This window comes from Gavia stellata, chromosome 6 (genome assembly GCF_030936135.1).
Source record: "Gavia stellata isolate bGavSte3 chromosome 6, bGavSte3.hap2, whole genome shotgun sequence".
Taxonomy (NCBI): domain Eukaryota; kingdom Metazoa; phylum Chordata; class Aves; order Gaviiformes; family Gaviidae; genus Gavia; species Gavia stellata.
This window is the reverse complement of record NC_082599.1, coordinates 4,530,740-4,547,964: the sequence shown is the minus strand read 5'-3', so window position 1 is coordinate 4,547,964 and position 17,225 is coordinate 4,530,740. Positions and strand designations below refer to the sequence as shown.

Below are 17,225 nucleotides of genomic sequence, written 5' to 3'. Positions count from 1 at the left end.
ATAGCCATGAATCAGTACAAACCAGAGCTGTCTTGTTTCTTTCCTGCAGCCACAGGACTTATTGACTCAGTTGATTGTGCGGGCTAAGCTTCCCAAATCATGTTTTCTAGAAACAAAGAGGGCAGCCCAAGCATTCAGAGCAGGAAGCACAAGCTAATTTAGAATAGGATTAACTTTGCTCCACCACCCTCCCCGTGGCTTTGCTGGGTTTTCTGTGGTAAGATCTCTACTACAGCTGCTCTGTTTGATTGCAATTCTGTCCATGTCGCCTCTCTGCTGCAAGGCAGGGACTGTTTTTGTGTTTGTTTGCCCCAGTCACCATACATAGCCACCTCCACAATAGATGAATGTCTCTTAGTAATGCTGTAGAAAATGGGCAATATTCACACAGGCTTCTTTGGGAGGCACAAATATTGCCTTTCTTATTTGCTATGCATGTCACTGAAATAACAAAGTGGTTCTGTGCAAAAAAAAAATCCAGCCTTGGGAGCTATAGATTGTGTTACGCTTGGATCTGCCTGCTTGACTCTACCTACAGGTACGACAGGAGGAGTGGGATTCAGCCAAAGATTAAAACAACTAAATTTAACTAAACATTCAGATATTCACACATGAGGTGTGTGTTTCAGTTCTCTCTGTGCTCAGTAGATGTCTAGATCTGTTTTAGATGCTCACACCTTTGTGTCTGTTTGCAATACCATAGCTTATCTTGCCTGAACTTCACTTCAGTTTCAAGAGGACATGGATCTTCCATAGCTGCGATGTCATATCTGCCAGCTCTGTGTGGATATCTCAGCTATCCTGGTCTCAAAGGCTGTTGCCTGACTGTATAAGTAAACGTACACCCCGATTAGAAGAGTCTAGAGAGTGGTTCAGCTGACCAAATGCCACTGCCTGCTTTAGGATTGTCATTCCTCTTTAGTATCTGTCAGTCTTATGGTGGTGACTGAAGGAGATTCACATTCTGAAAAATATTAGGTGTCTGCAACCTGTCAAGTCCATGATAGGTGCTTTTTAACCGTTGAACATCTGGTGCTGAAATCTTGGGTTTTTTCTTTGTTTCTGTGCAATTCTGAAAAAACTGCACAAGAAAAATTGTAATCCCACTGTACTTCACAGAGCATTTACAGCCAGCAGAATCTTACCACAGGTGAAAATAAAAAATACTATGTTTGGCTAAAAAACAATAACATCTTTGGTAAAATTTTGAAGCACTGGCAAATAATGACATGGTACGGTCTTACTTCAGACCTTTATCCATTTTGTCTATTAGATCATAAAAAATTATGACAAGGGATGTATATTGTTACTTTGTTACTAACCAGAGAGGTTTATTTTTCGTTCACCAAACTTAAATCCCTATGAAAAGTTTTATATTATATTATATTATATTATATTGTATTATATTATATTGTATTGCATTGCATTGCATTGCATTGTATTATATGTGATATGTGATATTTAAAGATGCCATAAAGCCGTTGTCATTCTCTTGTGTATGCCCTTAACTCTTAGCAATAATGTTTCTCTGTAATAGCCTTAGAAGAGGGGAGTGAAAAATCTATCGGTAGAAAATGTAGAAGTGAAGACTTTTATAGAATTTTTGACCGCCATGATAGTCATATCTCATCCTAACTCCATGACTCTGACAAAGTTTGCTTTGTCAATCAGCCTTTTAGAGAAGTTGGTATGTCTTTTTATACAAGGAAAGCAATTGTGTATTGTTTGAATTCTGCATTTCAGAGGCTAAGTGACTCTCCCATGTCTATACTCTGAAAATGCATTTTCAGAGAAGAGAATATAATTTCCCTTTGCCTGTGTCTTGAAACTATCAGGAAGCCAAAGAATCAAAGAAAATTCTAATGTCAAATATCTACTGTCGATTTTTTTCCCTGCAAAACAAGTTAATAACTAAGCCTGTCAGTAGTTGGTTATCATAGAAACATAGTTATTTTCATTATACATTTATTAGCATTATCACTGTGATTCAACAGACACTTTGTTCTTTCAGAATTTCTAATAAAAGTGTAGTGTGAAGAAATGTTTAGTAACCATTCCATATTACTTTTTTGCAATACTGGTGCTAGAAACCATAATCAAAATCATTGCACTGAAAGACTTAAAACAGGACACGGGCTCATGTCCTGGAGATACATTCCCCCAACTGAGTCATAATACTGGGGTAGGATTATTATAAATTTGTATAAAAGTTAAATGTTTGAGTTAGTATGATAGGCTCATCTTAGAGTTAAATAATCACCAACAGAGGATAATTCAGGTCATGCTAACCTAAGTATCCAAGATAGACACCACTAGAGTTTTACATATCTTCTTTTATTGATTAAAAGGATGACAAGAATGATCAGCTCCAAATTAGATATCCACCTCTTAGGAGTCCACGTTACAATAGCTAGATCTCACCTTGGGTAACTTAGCAACGCATAATTAAAAGGGCACTTTGACCACCTAAGGTGGCTAATAAGGGAGTCACCTGAGTGTATGGTTGGAGATTATAAAAGGAAAAGTTTCTTGTCAGTCACTGTGCAGATAGCATTAAGCAAAAAAGGGCCTTAAAAGAGAATTTTTTAAGGCAAGCGGAGCAAAAAATCAAACAAAATTGACTTGAATCACGGAAAAAGAGGAGGGGGGGTATAAGAGGAAGGCTGGTTCAGAGAAGAAAGCAAATTGAAATTTGCTGGAAGAACTGCCCATATGAGTGAGGAACGTAAGGCAGGAAAATGCCTGTTCCTGGAATGAACTAATGTATTATGCTACTTAAATGGAAGATAAATAGGCATGGAATGAAGTGTGAAGTCCTCTGAGTGCATATCCTTTATGTATCTCCAACAGAACTTTTGGAGATGAGAGAGAGGGACTTTTGTTCTGTGGAGAAACAGAAGGGGGGAGTTTGCACCCAAGAAGGGTGAGTCATTACTGTCCTACGGTCTGGGTACACCCAAGGAACTTGGGGGAAAAAAAAAAAGAATCCTGTTCATCAGGAACCAGGATAATAGTTGGTTGCTGATTCAGGGAAGCTCTGTTAGGGCTCTGTCCACTCTTTGGGAAACTTCAGAACAGTGTGACATGTTGTCTTCCTGTGAACCCACACTTAAGTTTTGCTGGTGATACTGCATTTGCAAAATTACACTCGTTATTTTGAGAAAAGAGAGCTTGCAAAACTCACTCTCTCCAGCCAAGCGAGAATAGTTTCTTCCTTAATATTCTCTAACCACAACTTGTGGAACCTGCAACTTCCCTTACAAATTGATGAACATAGCAGCTGCCTGACCAACGACTCCTCCAACTTTTATTTGTAGGTTTGAAAAGTAGCAGATGCTACTGGAAGATGCTGTTGTGAAAGCCAGCTTCCAAGACTTCTACTTAGAGCTGGTTCTTTTCAGAGTAATCACAGAGATAGCAGCATGCTCGTCATCAGTACCTTATCTACTGATACCACAGTCACTTGCACAAATCCATCTTTCGACCATCTGTTTGGGGACGGGGTTCCTCTTTGAGAATCATGGGCTCAGTGACAGACTGGACCTCCTCCAATCTTCAGAAGAACTGATCCCTGATGTGTTTGAAAAGCACATACTTGAACATTTCCAAGCTTCCTAACCTGGGATGAGTAGGAGATTCCCAAAATTTGTTGGTATCGTCACTACACCAAGTAGGACCACAATGGAGACAGCTAATCTTTTTGCACAGCAGAGACACTGTCTTTATCAAACATATTCTTTGCTGTTTCTAGGGCAACATGTCTGATGCTGAGGCAAGACATGAGGCACACACCTCCTCCTGTTCCACAAAATTTTCTGTTTAAAAAGGTTTTCTGTTTTGGGCCTTAAGGGCAATCTCAGAGTTGTCTAAAATAAGTTATATGTAAAAAAATGTTCTTTCTAATTGTGTCTTATTCATTGTTTTTGTCCATAAAACTTAGCAAACTATCCAGGTTCAGCCTACCTACAGTGTCAGAGCTGCAGTTGACAAAAGCTGAAGATCAGACCCAAGATATCCTAGTGCTCATTGGTTTGAAAATGTGACAACGAATAGCAAAGCAAACACAGTGCTCTGTTGCACAGCTATACGAGCTCTCTGGGGTAACCTAAATAACCTATTATCTGAAATTACCATGTTCAGTTCAGTTGCAGGTCACATTTTCCAGCATTGCTTCAAGCTATTCTCCTTCAGCTCAGTCTTGCATGATATAGTTTTGTTCTTGTATAAATAATCAAATTAATTTTAAATACCCTTTTAGTCTTAATGGCTGGTGTCATGAAGTTTGGAGTGACCAGTTCTCTTCTAGGACACAAATTTGTTGCAAAATAATTAACATGTCAACTTAAAAACTGCAACAGAGAGTGTATCTTCTCCTGATTAAGGAATGGTGCTTTGAAGCAAAGTTGCCTAGCTATGCCTAGAGCACTGAACTGAGACTTGAAAGACCTGCTTCTGGGTTTATTCCTCGATTATTTTGAATATCCCATCTGTAAAATGGGGGTGATAATATAGGTACCTTCATCTGCAGATCTCAAGGCCTTTTGCAAGTATGAAGTATTCCATTTTAATTCAGTGCTGTCTGTGAGACTAATTAACATAATGGCTCAAGAGAATCTTTTGAAGGTGAGAAGGGACACTAATTTCTTTTGATTTTGAAGGCAAGAAAGCACAACCAGCTCTCCACAGAATCAGACCTTTCAAATTATGTAACTATCTAAGATTGATATGCTGAAGCTCATTTGCTTCAGAGGGATTTTCATGAGTTTTATCATTTGGAAAGTACCGAGACAGAATCCTGAGATGAAAGAACTTATAGAAAAGCAACATTTTTATTCTTCTATTTCTCTTTTATTTTGGCTAATCAAATGTACATTGGAACTAATTTCTAAGAAGAGAAAGATACAGGGAGTGCCATTAAAATCTTGATATTCACTGTTCCCAGTAATTACATTTAGCAGAGCACTTAAAGCAATCTTGCTTCTAAACACAGTACATACAGTGGGTCAGGTAAATGTTATGATTCAGTAAATATTGAGGGTTTCATGGTACCTATGGTAACATAAGGAGCACGTGAGGAGACAGGCACTGAAGATCTCAGATTTTACGCAGTACGTAAATAAGGGCTTATTTTTCATTTTCAGCTCTTTTTATGGCCCTATCAATAGTGTTTAAGAAAAAGCAGATTTTTTAATCCCAAGGTTTTGTCAGGAACAGTTTACCAACAGAGCTCATCTTGGGAACGTGGTCCAAGTAAGAAAGTTCTGGTTGGAATGATTAATGGATTGACAAAATTATAAGCATCTGTCAAGGTCTCATAGTAGGATGTGTTTGACAAGACCAGTCTAATATCTGTGTTCCAAGTACTGAAGGAAGATTATCCCTTTGATATCTTATCAAGAGGTCTTGATCTCTGCTTTACAGTTAATCACCACAATGTGGACAGGGCAAAATCCTAAGCCAAAAAAAAATCAAAAATCTACAACTGAGGCGGATATATGGAGAGAACTTTTTTGACAAATTCAAAGTTGTTGGGGTCCTACAGCTCACCCTTGGGCTAGGAGTTTGCAGACTGGCAAGTTTCTAAGTTTTGATGCTGAACGTAGGCAAAGAAACTTTTGTGGCAGTTTCCTTATCTGGAAAATGGGTTTAATGATACCTTTCTTCTCCCTCCTCTTTCAGCTCTGATAATAAAATGGATTATATGATGGTTAATATTAAATCACTGGGACAGGATCAGGCCTCTTGAGAGGCAAATAATAAGTCTTATGTATTTACTAAGTGACCATGTCAGAGTGTTATCTTTCCTCCTGAATAATCTTCTAATTATTATCTTTTAAAATGCACTTAATGGAAAAGGGGAACAAATGTTTCAGCCTTGGGAGCTCATTTCAAGGTTGCACATTGTACAAAAGTGCATTATGAAAACCCTTTTATACCAGCTGTAATTAGAGATAATTGCCAGCAGTCTAGCTGTTCATTTTCAGAAACTAAGCACAGGAGGTTATCTCTGCTTAAAATGCCCATCACATTTGTGCCTCCTTGCATATTTTTAAAGCAAGGACCTCTACAATTTTACTTAAGGATATGAAAGGATAATTTACAGGCTGGCTGAGTACAGTGTACCTGCAAATATGTGGTGTGGATAGCCCACTTTAGCTCTGATGCTTGGAGAGTAAGAGTGCTCTTGTTGCATAAAATTAGATTGTGCCTGATCAAATGAATTCAGCTATTTGATTCTACTTCATGGGATCTTAGGAAAGTAACTTTACTCTCTGTGCAACTTGGATAAAGCTACTCAATTCTTACGTTATCAATTTGCATTGAATGGAAGAGTCAGACTGTACATCTTGGACAGCTTATGAAGACAACGTGTGACTGAATATTTTGAGTCTGATGATTAGGAGATGACCTCAGCTCTCATATATCTACATGATATATGATATATCTACATGTACCATCTACAACAGAATATTAATGATTTTTCACTGCCAGTCTCTCAGGTAGTAGGCATGGTAAGAAAACAAAACCTTTAACATGTCCTGAAAATGTATATATAAGATATATACACTTGGCACTGGTGAGGCTGCACCTCGAATCCTGTGTTCAGTTTTGGGCCCCTCACTACAAGAAGGACATTGAGGTGCTGGAGCGTGTCCAGAGAAGGGCAACAAAGCTGGTGAGGGGTCTGGAACACAAGTCTGATGAGGAGTGGCTGAGGGAACTGGGGTTGTTCAGTCTGGAGAAGAGGAGGCTGAGGGGAGACCTTATCGCTCTCTACAAGTACCTGAAAGGGGGTTGCAGAGAGGTGGGTGTTGGTCTCTTCTCCCAAGTGACTAGCAACAGCACAAGAGGAAATGGCCTCAAGTTGCACCAGGAGAGTTTTAGGCTGGATGTTAGGAAAAATTTCTTTACTGAGAGAGTGGTGAAGCACTGGAACAGGCTGCCCAGGGAAGTGGTGGAGTCACCATCACTGGAGGTGTTCAAGGAACGTGTGGACGAGGCACTGTGGGACATGGTTTAATGGGCATGGTGGTGTTGGGTTGATGGTTGGACTTGATGATCTTACAGGTCTTTTCCAACCTTAGTGATTCTGTGTGATAAATGTGTTCTGTATCTATTTGTGTATGTATGCATATATTTTTATACATACATAGGTAGACTTCATATTTTTGCTTTCACTCACTCTTCAAAGTAGTTACATGTCAAATCAGTCTCTTACAGATGTGAAAGTAAAAGATTATTTATTAGCTTAGATGGGATTGCTGTCACACAGTTTTTGATACCTGACACGCTGACATTCAGATCTGCACCAGTCATGCCAGGCTCTCCTTTTAACCAACAGATGCACTTTGGGGGAATAATTCATATGCCCTATTATAGATTTGATGTGTCGCCAAACTGCCTTTTGCTTTCCTTCAATTATAGAGGGACCCAGGAGTCACTAGATCAAAGGCAGACACCTGCATTGCACGTGTCTGCATTTAGCCAGATGAGTCCTATCCCTTGTTGATCTAAGATGTGGATGGTGCCAGGTCTGAGGCGAAGGAGCAGACAGATACACAGAATACAAATAAAGGGATGCGAAGTGTTAGCCACTTTGCAGCTGAAATATGGGACAACGAGCTCAGATGACTTGATGCACCTGACACGGGAAGTTAAAGGCAGAACCAAGAGCCAATTTGACATTTTTCTGAATCACCCTACAGAGTCTCATTTACAAACTACACTTACTGTCAGTGTAATTAAAGTACTAATTAATACCAAAGTAGCAACCTTAAATAACTTGACCTAGGCAAATCATTGAGTTATTATTCTGTTTCAATATTTGTCTTGTTTACTTTGGAGGAAGCATTACGTAGATACCATCTGTTTTCTGTTAGCTGTGTTTTAAGAAAAAATAATTAAAAATTATCTTGAGAAAATCTATTACAAATGAGTGCTCAGGAAATATAGAGGACAAGGCCTAGCATGAAAGATGGAGCTACAACCTGTGACTTACAAGGTATTGGCAACAGTAAAGTGAGATTTCCCATACCTTTATACGTATCCTTTTATCTTTGCCCTTAGGAAAGATCAAAGGAAGTTCATGTTATTTCTGTTTCTGCTCAGTGCTTTGTAAGTTGTACAAATATTTTGCCTAATGCAGTGTTATAGTCCTTTGGGAACTGGACTCAGTCCACAGAACACATTGCTCATGATGATTTTGCCCACGCTTTTTAATCTCTTTGTAAAACAGTTCTTGGTCCTCAGGACAAATTCTTTAACCTATTAATGTACAGAGCCAGAAGCCAAAAAAGCAGTAATTAAACAGGAAATGAGTACACTTATTTAGAAAACTTTTACCTAAGATTTTTAAGAAATAAGCCCAAAGATTCATGTCTTGAGTATTGCAAAAGCTCTTGCTATCATGACTTCCAGAGACTCAGAGTATGGCACTCCTGGAAGTTTATAAGACAGGCAGGTCCTGATTCCTACCTTTAATTAAAGACCCTTAAACGAACTGCTTCTGCTAGGAATGTCATTGATATTCATGCTGTTTTAATGCTGACAGTGGATATCTTCAATCTTTACAAGGTATTGCACAGCAAGGGGAGAAATGCAACCTGAACATTGTAGTCCTTGCAATCAAAGGGAAGAAATAATGTGTGTGCAAAGAATCTGAAGAATCGCAGGCATTTAACAAGACAGTTCATGGTAAATACTAATAGAGCATTGTTATCTCTGTCTGTCTCCCTGTTCTTTGACATGGTGAACCTATTCTAATCAAAGAGTGAGCAAATTGCTGCTACAGTTATCTATTATGCATCCCAGTTAGCACAGCTATTAATTTGAGCTTGGAAAGCATTATTTTTGTCCATTAACCTCCTGTATCTCCATATGTGATGTATCAAATCTTGAAATCCTATCCACCATTGACATATAAAGGGTTTCATAATGAAAGCCTATAAGACACTAATTATCTAGTTGGATTTTTAAGTGGGAACTGTGTTGTGCTTGAAGCTCAGCTGCTAGAAGAGGGTGAAAACTGCACAGAGCAGTATATGTGGCTCTACTTCAAAAAAATCTGTTGAGCATATGCTTAAAGTCTAGTTATGCATATGCTTGAAGCTGCACACAGGTTGTGGTAGTCTGCTGAATCATGGGTAGAAAGAAATGCCTTCGTCATTTAATTTCTTGATTCAGCCAAATGAAATGTTTGCTGCATTCTTGTCACTGGAAAGAGCAGTTTAAGAAATGTACTATCACCTTCTCTCTTTTTAAATGAAGAAATCCCTTGCTTAACAGATACATTTTTCTATTATGTTATGCAATGCAGTTCATTAAATTTATGGTAATTTTTACTTAATTGACCACACAATTGACCTTTCAAACTAAAATAGAAATTCAGGGAAGAAATAGAGTTCATGAAATTTTCTGAAAATGCCTTTCTTAATGATTTTCATTCCAAATGTCTCAGAAAAAAAAGCTTGATAGCTTTTTGGATGGGTTTTAAATATTCCATAACAATAATAGAAGACTTACTTAATCCTACATTGTAAAGAAACAGAAGATTATATAGTGATAGAAAGAGGGAGAGCTCTTCAGGTAATTTTGATTTCTATGCCTCTGCTGGAGTCATTTTACCCCAGCTGAAGATCAAGACATGAACGTGAACATTGCAAGCACTAAGTAGCCACTTCAGTTTAATGAAACGCAGAATGTAATATACTGAGAAATTAAAAGTATCTTTATGTAGTTTTAACAACTGGAGGGAGTGGAGTAATTAAACAAATAATCTTCATATTTACACAGCATGAACAACACCACTAACATTAGCTATATAAATGTTCACCAGGCTGTGCTGGTTGCCGAAGGGATTTATAAAGGAAAGAATAAGGATCTTCATTAGCAGGAGGCTTCACAAAATCTGGTTTCTTTTCCATTCTGCAGATTGTCTGGTGCCAAACATTATGACTGAGATCCTGAACATCCTATTCTTATAGTTGCAACACCAGCTGTAGTCCATCTCCTCTTTCTTCCTAACTATTGTTAGCAGACTTAATATCCTTGAAACATTAACCTCTTGTCTAATGATGGTTGAAGCTGGCCAACATATTTAATGAATAGTGGGAACTGACAGATATACAGCAGGATTGCAGAAGCTTCCTTAGGAAACTAATTAAAAAATGATGAAGACTTCTTTTGGGTCTTGCATTTTGTAAGTTATTGGTGTTGGGCAGGTCAAAATGGAACTGAGAGCATATTTTATTAGGGCAACTAAGAGAGAAGAGGTGTATAAATAGGATGATATTATACGGCTCTACTTCTAAGCAGATCTTTATAAGCAAATATACATGTGGAAGTCCAGGGACTTGCTAGAGAGTGTGTGTGTGTGTGTGTCAGTCTGTCTGTAAGAATATCTCACCTGAGCAAGAACTGGTTTCGAAAGGCCAAGTGAGAGGACAGCTGAGAAACAAGACAGATTTTGTAAGTCTCTGCCAACTCCTTTCAGCCATGTGAGCTTTGCAAAAACAGCTGCTGTTTTCGAAACCTGACATTTCAGAACCCCGCACAGCCTCACTGCTGGGCAGTTTCAGAGCAACTGCTCTGCCCAACCTCCCCGGGGGCAGAAATACCTGCAGAAGGTACTGTTTAATTGGTATAAAAACAAAAGAGGAGAATCAAAACCTGTCAACCTCATCTGCTGCTCCTTCTTCCTCCTCAGCTACTCATCACTTCTGCAAAATTTTCTTTCAGTGCAACAAACATGTCAGCATAGGCATGCCAACTTAATAGGGGAAGACAGGCTTAAAGTAAAGTATTATCTGATATCCAGATGGTTCCCATCTTTTTAGCAGGTAAACACACATCCTGGGATATTCGTGAAACAATGCTTCTTGTGGTGTAATAGCATGAGGATGCTTTTGGCTAGAAGTGGCTATATGGCATGGATCAACATTATACTGCTTTTTTTTTTTGGCACTTACTTTGGTATCTTATGTTGCAAGTGTGGAGTTTCACACTACTGTACTTCCGTAAGGCAGCACAGAAGCTTCCAGAAGAATAAAGGAAAAGGATAAAGCTTTTCCATTTGGATTGTATCATCTTTACCTTCCTAATTGGGCCAGCTGATCTAAGAGGTACGGAGTAAAATCCACAATTTACAGATGTCTCTGCTATCTTAAGCTGTTGATAGAGGAGCAGGAAGAAAAATTGTGTAAAGCCAAATAACACAAAGTACTACTTCATCTCAGATACTTTAACGTGTTGATGCTGTGTTGATGACATCCAAATACTGTGGCTGGCTTGTATTTTTAAGAGCAGAAAGGGAGGTTTTATCTCTAATGTGCATGTCTATGACATGACATTACTTGGGGATCAAACAGCTTTTACCCTGCTCTCCCTGTAGCTGTTCCAAAAGCTCTCAATGATCTTGATTTAGTCTTAAGAAACTTCCAATCTCTTCTGATACTAAAGAAGTGGGATGGTAACTTTAAGAAGATTAGGTATTAGGGGAATATAATTCTGTTCAAAACCAGAAAGTTGGGACTTTACTGCAGATTAATGTCTGGACTAACAGCCAACAAGTACAGATATTTCTGTTCCAAAGAGATTGCTTCCCTATAGCTTTGTCTGCCTGCTACATCAATTCTTGTTTGCAAAGAAAAAAATCCACATTTTCATCTTTCCTGGCTAGCTAAGGCTGGCTTGTGATCCTTGCAATAATTTGTCAGGGTAGGCGGAGTGTGTGTGTGTTTACCCTTTAAAACAGGAGGAGCACTGAGTTTAATCTAGCTGATTTGGCTTCTATAGTTCATGGAGAGCAAAAGGTATATCCAGAATATTCCTTTTCATCTTAAACACATCTTCTTCAGTGAGAAAAATTTCCTCTGGAGATACTACAACTCCTAAGTTGGAGAGCTATTGAAGGCATCTAAGTGAGAACTGGGTTTTTCCTTTTGACCTTCCCTTCCCTTCCCTTCCCTTCCCTTCCCTTCCCTTCCCTTCCCTTCCCTTCCCTTCCCTTCCCTTCCCTTCCCTTCCCTTCCCTTCCCTTCCCTTCCCTTCCCTTCCCTTCCCTTCCCTTCCCTTCCCTTCCCTTCCCTTCCCTTCCCTTCCCTTCCCTCTTCTCATGTCTGCAAAAGAGAACACGGAAAGCTACCCTTAGCTTTGAGGAGCTACCTAATGAATCAGAAACACATGCTAAAAATCAGGCATCAGATCCTGTCCCAGGCAGATGTAGCTAAGAGGTGGTTTGGGGAGGTGGATATATTTGTTCAAACTTATTTCATTGAAATTCTTTTAACTTTTTTGAAACATCGTGACTTGTTAAGGTAGTCTCGTGATTGCCGAATGCATGGCTGGAATACAGCACCTATGTACATGGTGGGCAAGCACCTTCAAGGAATTGTGAATAATAGAAGTTGTTGTTTATTCTGGTGCAGGCTAGGTGCACAACTTAGTATCTTCAGCCTTTGCTGAGCTCCATCTACTTTCCATTGCAAAACTGCCACTGCATTAAATCAAAACAGGTTTGCAACTCTGGGGTGGTTTTGGCATTTACTCTCCTTCCCATCCACAACTCTCACAATCCTAGCCATGCTCCATCCTGAGCTGCTGTCATCCTGCCTTGCTTCTTTAAACCCATTTATTTTTCATTTGCGGGAAATAAATAATGATGACCTGAAGAAATAGATCAGCAGAGAATTAGGCCCACTGTGCGCTGTATGAGAGAACCACAAAGTAAAACTTTGGTGTTTATGTATTCCATAATAAATGACCATAATGGTATTTCCTGGCCTTAAATTCAGCATGTATGTTACTACCACAGTTACATAAAATTGAACATCTTTCCCAGTATCCTTCCATTAAAATTTCTACATTATTGTTATAAACTTCTTAGAGAGAAATATTTGCATTCCCCTAGTTAGTCCATTTCTCAGGTACGGTTACAGCTTCCATGCTACAAAATAAAAAACCCCAGAAGTACAGAGAGTTTGGTTCATGCTACAACCAGAGATAAAGATTTCTAGCTGTTTGAGACTCCTTTTGCTACCTGCATGTAAACAACTGTGATGATCTTGAAGGGTTGATAGCTTAATTTCTAGGGAATAGTAAAGGTGAAAGGAAAATATCATACTCTGACAGTAATTGCGTAAGTATGATTAAGCTAAACTACCGAATGGATGCCTACGAACTTTGATTGTGGTACAGCTAAGGAAAAAGAAAATTATTTCCTGCTTCAGAGGAGCACACAGGAAAAAATATATTCTAATTTCTGATATATCAAATGACAGAGGAATGATACCTCAGCATTTTATTTATACAAATACATTTGGGTATTTAGAATCATAACTCAAGGAGAGTATTTTCATTGTGCATTATCCAGAGTCATCAAGGCTATAATTTAATTTGTGATAATGGAAAGAAAACAAAAACGTGGATAAAAATGGTTCTGGGTGCATGCGTGTGTGTGTGTGCATGCGTAAATACAGCAGTACGTAGTACTAGAATACAGCAGTCTATATTAGCTGTGGAAAGACAGCAGAGACATGACCTCTTTTTCCCTTTCTTCTTTATTCTGGAAGGAGATGGGAATACTTAGTTCAGTTTAGGAGTGTTTTCATCTGTCTTTGATTCAGTAGTGCTAACATGTACTTATCCTCTTGGGTACAGATCCACAACCAGTATAATTTGACCCAGCACCATTGATTTTAGTGGAATCACACCAGTTTACTATATTTGAGAATTGAGCCTGCACTGATTTCTTCTTCTTACTATAGCAGTTTCCCTAATCTCTTGTTGTCTTGGTTTGTTTTGTTTTTGTTTTTGTTTTTTTTTAATTAAATATGTTCTTTCACAGCTTATTAAACCCTGTTGTTTGCAGACAGTCAATGCAACAAAGGTTAACGTGTCAGGTTTTGCTTCCTGATATAAGCGTTTAGGCTTGACTGAGGCCACCAGGGAATGACTTTACAGAGCTACAAATCGCTCATTGGAATCTGTGAGAAAACTAATGACTTTAGAAGAGTTCAACCAATATGTACCAACTAAACTCCCAATGGCTGGTAAAAAACAGAACACACTCTCTACAATAGAAAGAACATAGCAGTCCATAGTTGTACCCTGTCTGATCAGCTTGGTGTGTGCTGTAATGTTCAGAATCAAGTATTTCATACAAAAGTGCATGAAAATCTGAAGTTGACAAATGCAGCACAATTTCAATTGTCCAGAGATGTCTTGACCTTTTTCCTGGAATACCCTTATCTATAAATTGTCCTTATCCTCTCCGCTCCCACCTAACCTGCAAAAGGGCAGCTAAGCTGGTAAAGAGTTGGGAATGTGCAGAATCATTTGCTAATCTGTGTATAACCAACCTCAATGACTCTTTTTAATTTTGTTTTTACAAGAAAGAGAGATTTCTAGAGGGGAAGCTGGTAAAATGTGAAAATAAATCCAAGAGGGATCTATCACAAAGCCTGACTCAAGCAGAAAACATCAAAGGATCTTTTTTGAGGGAGAGAGGAAAGAGGGAAGGAGACAGTCTTGTCCTGGGAGGGAATAGTCCTTCTTTCCTTTTCCCTTTCCCTTTCCCTTTCCCTTTCCCTTTCCCTTTCCCTTTCCCTTTCCCTTTCCCTTTCCCTTTCCCTTTCCCTTTCCCTTTCCCTTTCCCTTTCCTAGAGCTGAGAACTGCTCAGGAGTTTAGCACCCGATAGCCCAAAGGCCCTGGAACAAAAACATTTTTTCCTTGGGCCAACTTCTCTGTGTGGGAGCAATGTTCAAAATTAGTCAATTGTATGACAGCGTATTTCCTGGTCATTCTCAAATCTTCAGGTGGCTGTGCAGGACCATTTTTTTTCTTCATTCAAGCTATATATTAAGACATATTTCTATACATAAGATATACCCCAAGATGTGAATTCCAGCATGCTTTTATTGGCCGGAGACTATGTTTCTGTTATGCAGACACAACAAAAGATTCTCTTTCTGCTCAGTTTAGAGGAGAAAAAAGTTGTTCTACTCCCTTGCTGGAGGCGTTTGGTTTTGCAGGTCAAGGTGCATTATTATTTGTGGTTTTACGTTGAGCACTGCTCAGCTTGGTTCCCAGATGGTTGGTCCTGATGGTGGCCTTTCTGCAACCTTTGACTGTGCTGCTCAGTTTCTACCTGAATTAATACATGAACTGGATTATGTGAGAGTGTAACGCTGCTGTGCATTTTAGATGGCTCCTGTAAGCACAAAGCCCTGCAAAGTAGTGTCTGTTTTGTGGCTGCTACATAAGGCCACTGTCTATTACCTTTGCACAGATCTTGTCATGAAACACTGGAACAGGCTGCCCAGGGAGGTGGTGGAGTCACCATCACTGGAGGTGTTCAAGGAACGTGTGGACGTGGCACTGTGGGACATGGTTTAATGGGCATCCTGGTGTTAGTTGATGGTTGGACTTGATGATCTCACAGGTCTTTTCCTGTCCATTGCCTGAATTGACTAAATCTCCTGAAGGAGCCCCAGGAGACTAGCTCAGGCAGAAATGCCTACTTTGCAGGTGCTTGTGAATAGTAAAGGTAAATCCTTTCCTTTCCTTTGTGATAGATCCTGTCCCCTTTTATTTCACACAGATGCCTAGAGCTTTTTAGCCCAGAACCTTCTGTTTGCTTCTTTTTTCTTTTTTTTTTTTTAATTATTAATAAATCTGCACACAGATCCTCTTTTCATATCCTCACCTAGAATTGCCATTTTTTTCCCCTGGACTCATAATTATCTCCACAGCAACTAATGGGGATTCTCAAACAAAGGCTTGTTATTTCAGTTGAAAAATAAGCAGCAGAAGCACATACATGACTGCAGCAGCAGATGTACTGTCTGGTCTGCTTTTCAGAGATTTTGAACATCCCTTGTCCTGTTTTATTCAAAAGATGTGACTCCAATGTCAGCCTGAGAGCATAGCCCTTTTTCTTACATATTCTTGCTACTAAAAATCATTAATTCAGTAGACACTGGAAAAAAGCTCTTGAATCCCAAAATATTAACTTGAAACTTAAATCTGAACTTCTTGCTCAAATGAGCAAAAAACCTAGAGATAGTCCACCATTGATACGGAATTGTTTAAAAACAGTTTATTTTCTGATACAGTCAGGAAGGGGTAAGTTTTGAAGCTGGTGCCTAACATTTGTTGTCCAGGAATGGAAAAAATATCATTCTAACCTTTCATCAGAATGACAATGAAGGAAAAAGTAATACTTGCCATGTATGAAGGAACCAGAGTGTTCCCAATTGTCATAATATTTATTGTAAGTCAGAAAGGAGGGTGAAACTAATTTCACCTATATAAAAGCATCCAAACTACCTGTCTCAGCTCCCTCTGGTATCCAGACTGATATCTCCAGTGTGTTATTTTGCCTGGACACCTTGTATCTAATATAAAATTACCCTGCAAGATGAAGGACTAAATTTAAACTAAACCCCAAATTTTTATCTTTTTTTCTTAAAGCCCCGGTTCCTGTGTGAGTATGAATGGAGAAAAAAAACTTAGCTATAATTGAAAAGGAAAAAAAATAGTATCCACCTTTCCTGATTGGCATGGAAAGGCTTTCAAATGTGTCACAATGTCTCTACAGAAATCAAGAAGCAAAAATAAAAGGAACTATGGTATTTATTACTTTAGAAGCATTATTACCTATTTCAGTGGTGCCTTTGGGTGAGGGTGTTCCTATAAAAGTTTGTTATCATTTCAAGATCTTTGGGTGCAACTGCTAAGTAAGCATTCCTTCAACGGAAAAATGTGACTCTCCATCCAGGTCACATTTTACAATGATACCTCACAAGACTGTAAGGTGGAACCTTGGCACGTTGACTGGCAGTTCTCTGGATCAAGCCATGCTGGAGCCATCACTTCCCTTCCAGACCTCACGAGTCAATCTTTGAGACCCAGGCAACCATACCAACATGTTTAGGTGTCTGAGTTAGAAAGTACTGACTGTATTCAGACTCCAAGTGCTTAACTGAAGTGCCCCTATTACAGCAGGTCTGAGTGATCAGCTCCGTATATAGCACAGGGTATTGGTGGTGCAGCTGGATGGAGACGTCCTACACCCGTGGTGGCTGATGGACCTTACCCTACTTTTGACCCAGGCACTCTTTCAACTGCAGTTTTGTCAGACTTCTCACAGGGAGATCAGAAATTTGCCAGGGTAATTTCCTATTCAGCGGACAGCGTGGTGACCTGGCTGGAGAAACAAGTGATG

General features: G+C 39.1%; 1 protein-coding gene across 1 annotated transcript in view; it reads left to right on the top strand.

Moving 5' to 3' along the window:
• The first annotated feature begins 1,612 nt into the window (after nt 1-1,612).
• The window catches only part of ADCYAP1R1 (ADCYAP receptor type I), a 184,760-nt gene continuing 169,147 nt past the window's right edge, over nt 1,613-17,225 (top strand). Inside the window, exon 1 of the mRNA XM_059818773.1 lies at nt 1,613-1,687. Within this exon, the coding sequence (XP_059674756.1) occupies nt 1,613-1,687 (75 nt within the window). The remainder of the gene's footprint in view (nt 1,688-17,225) is intronic.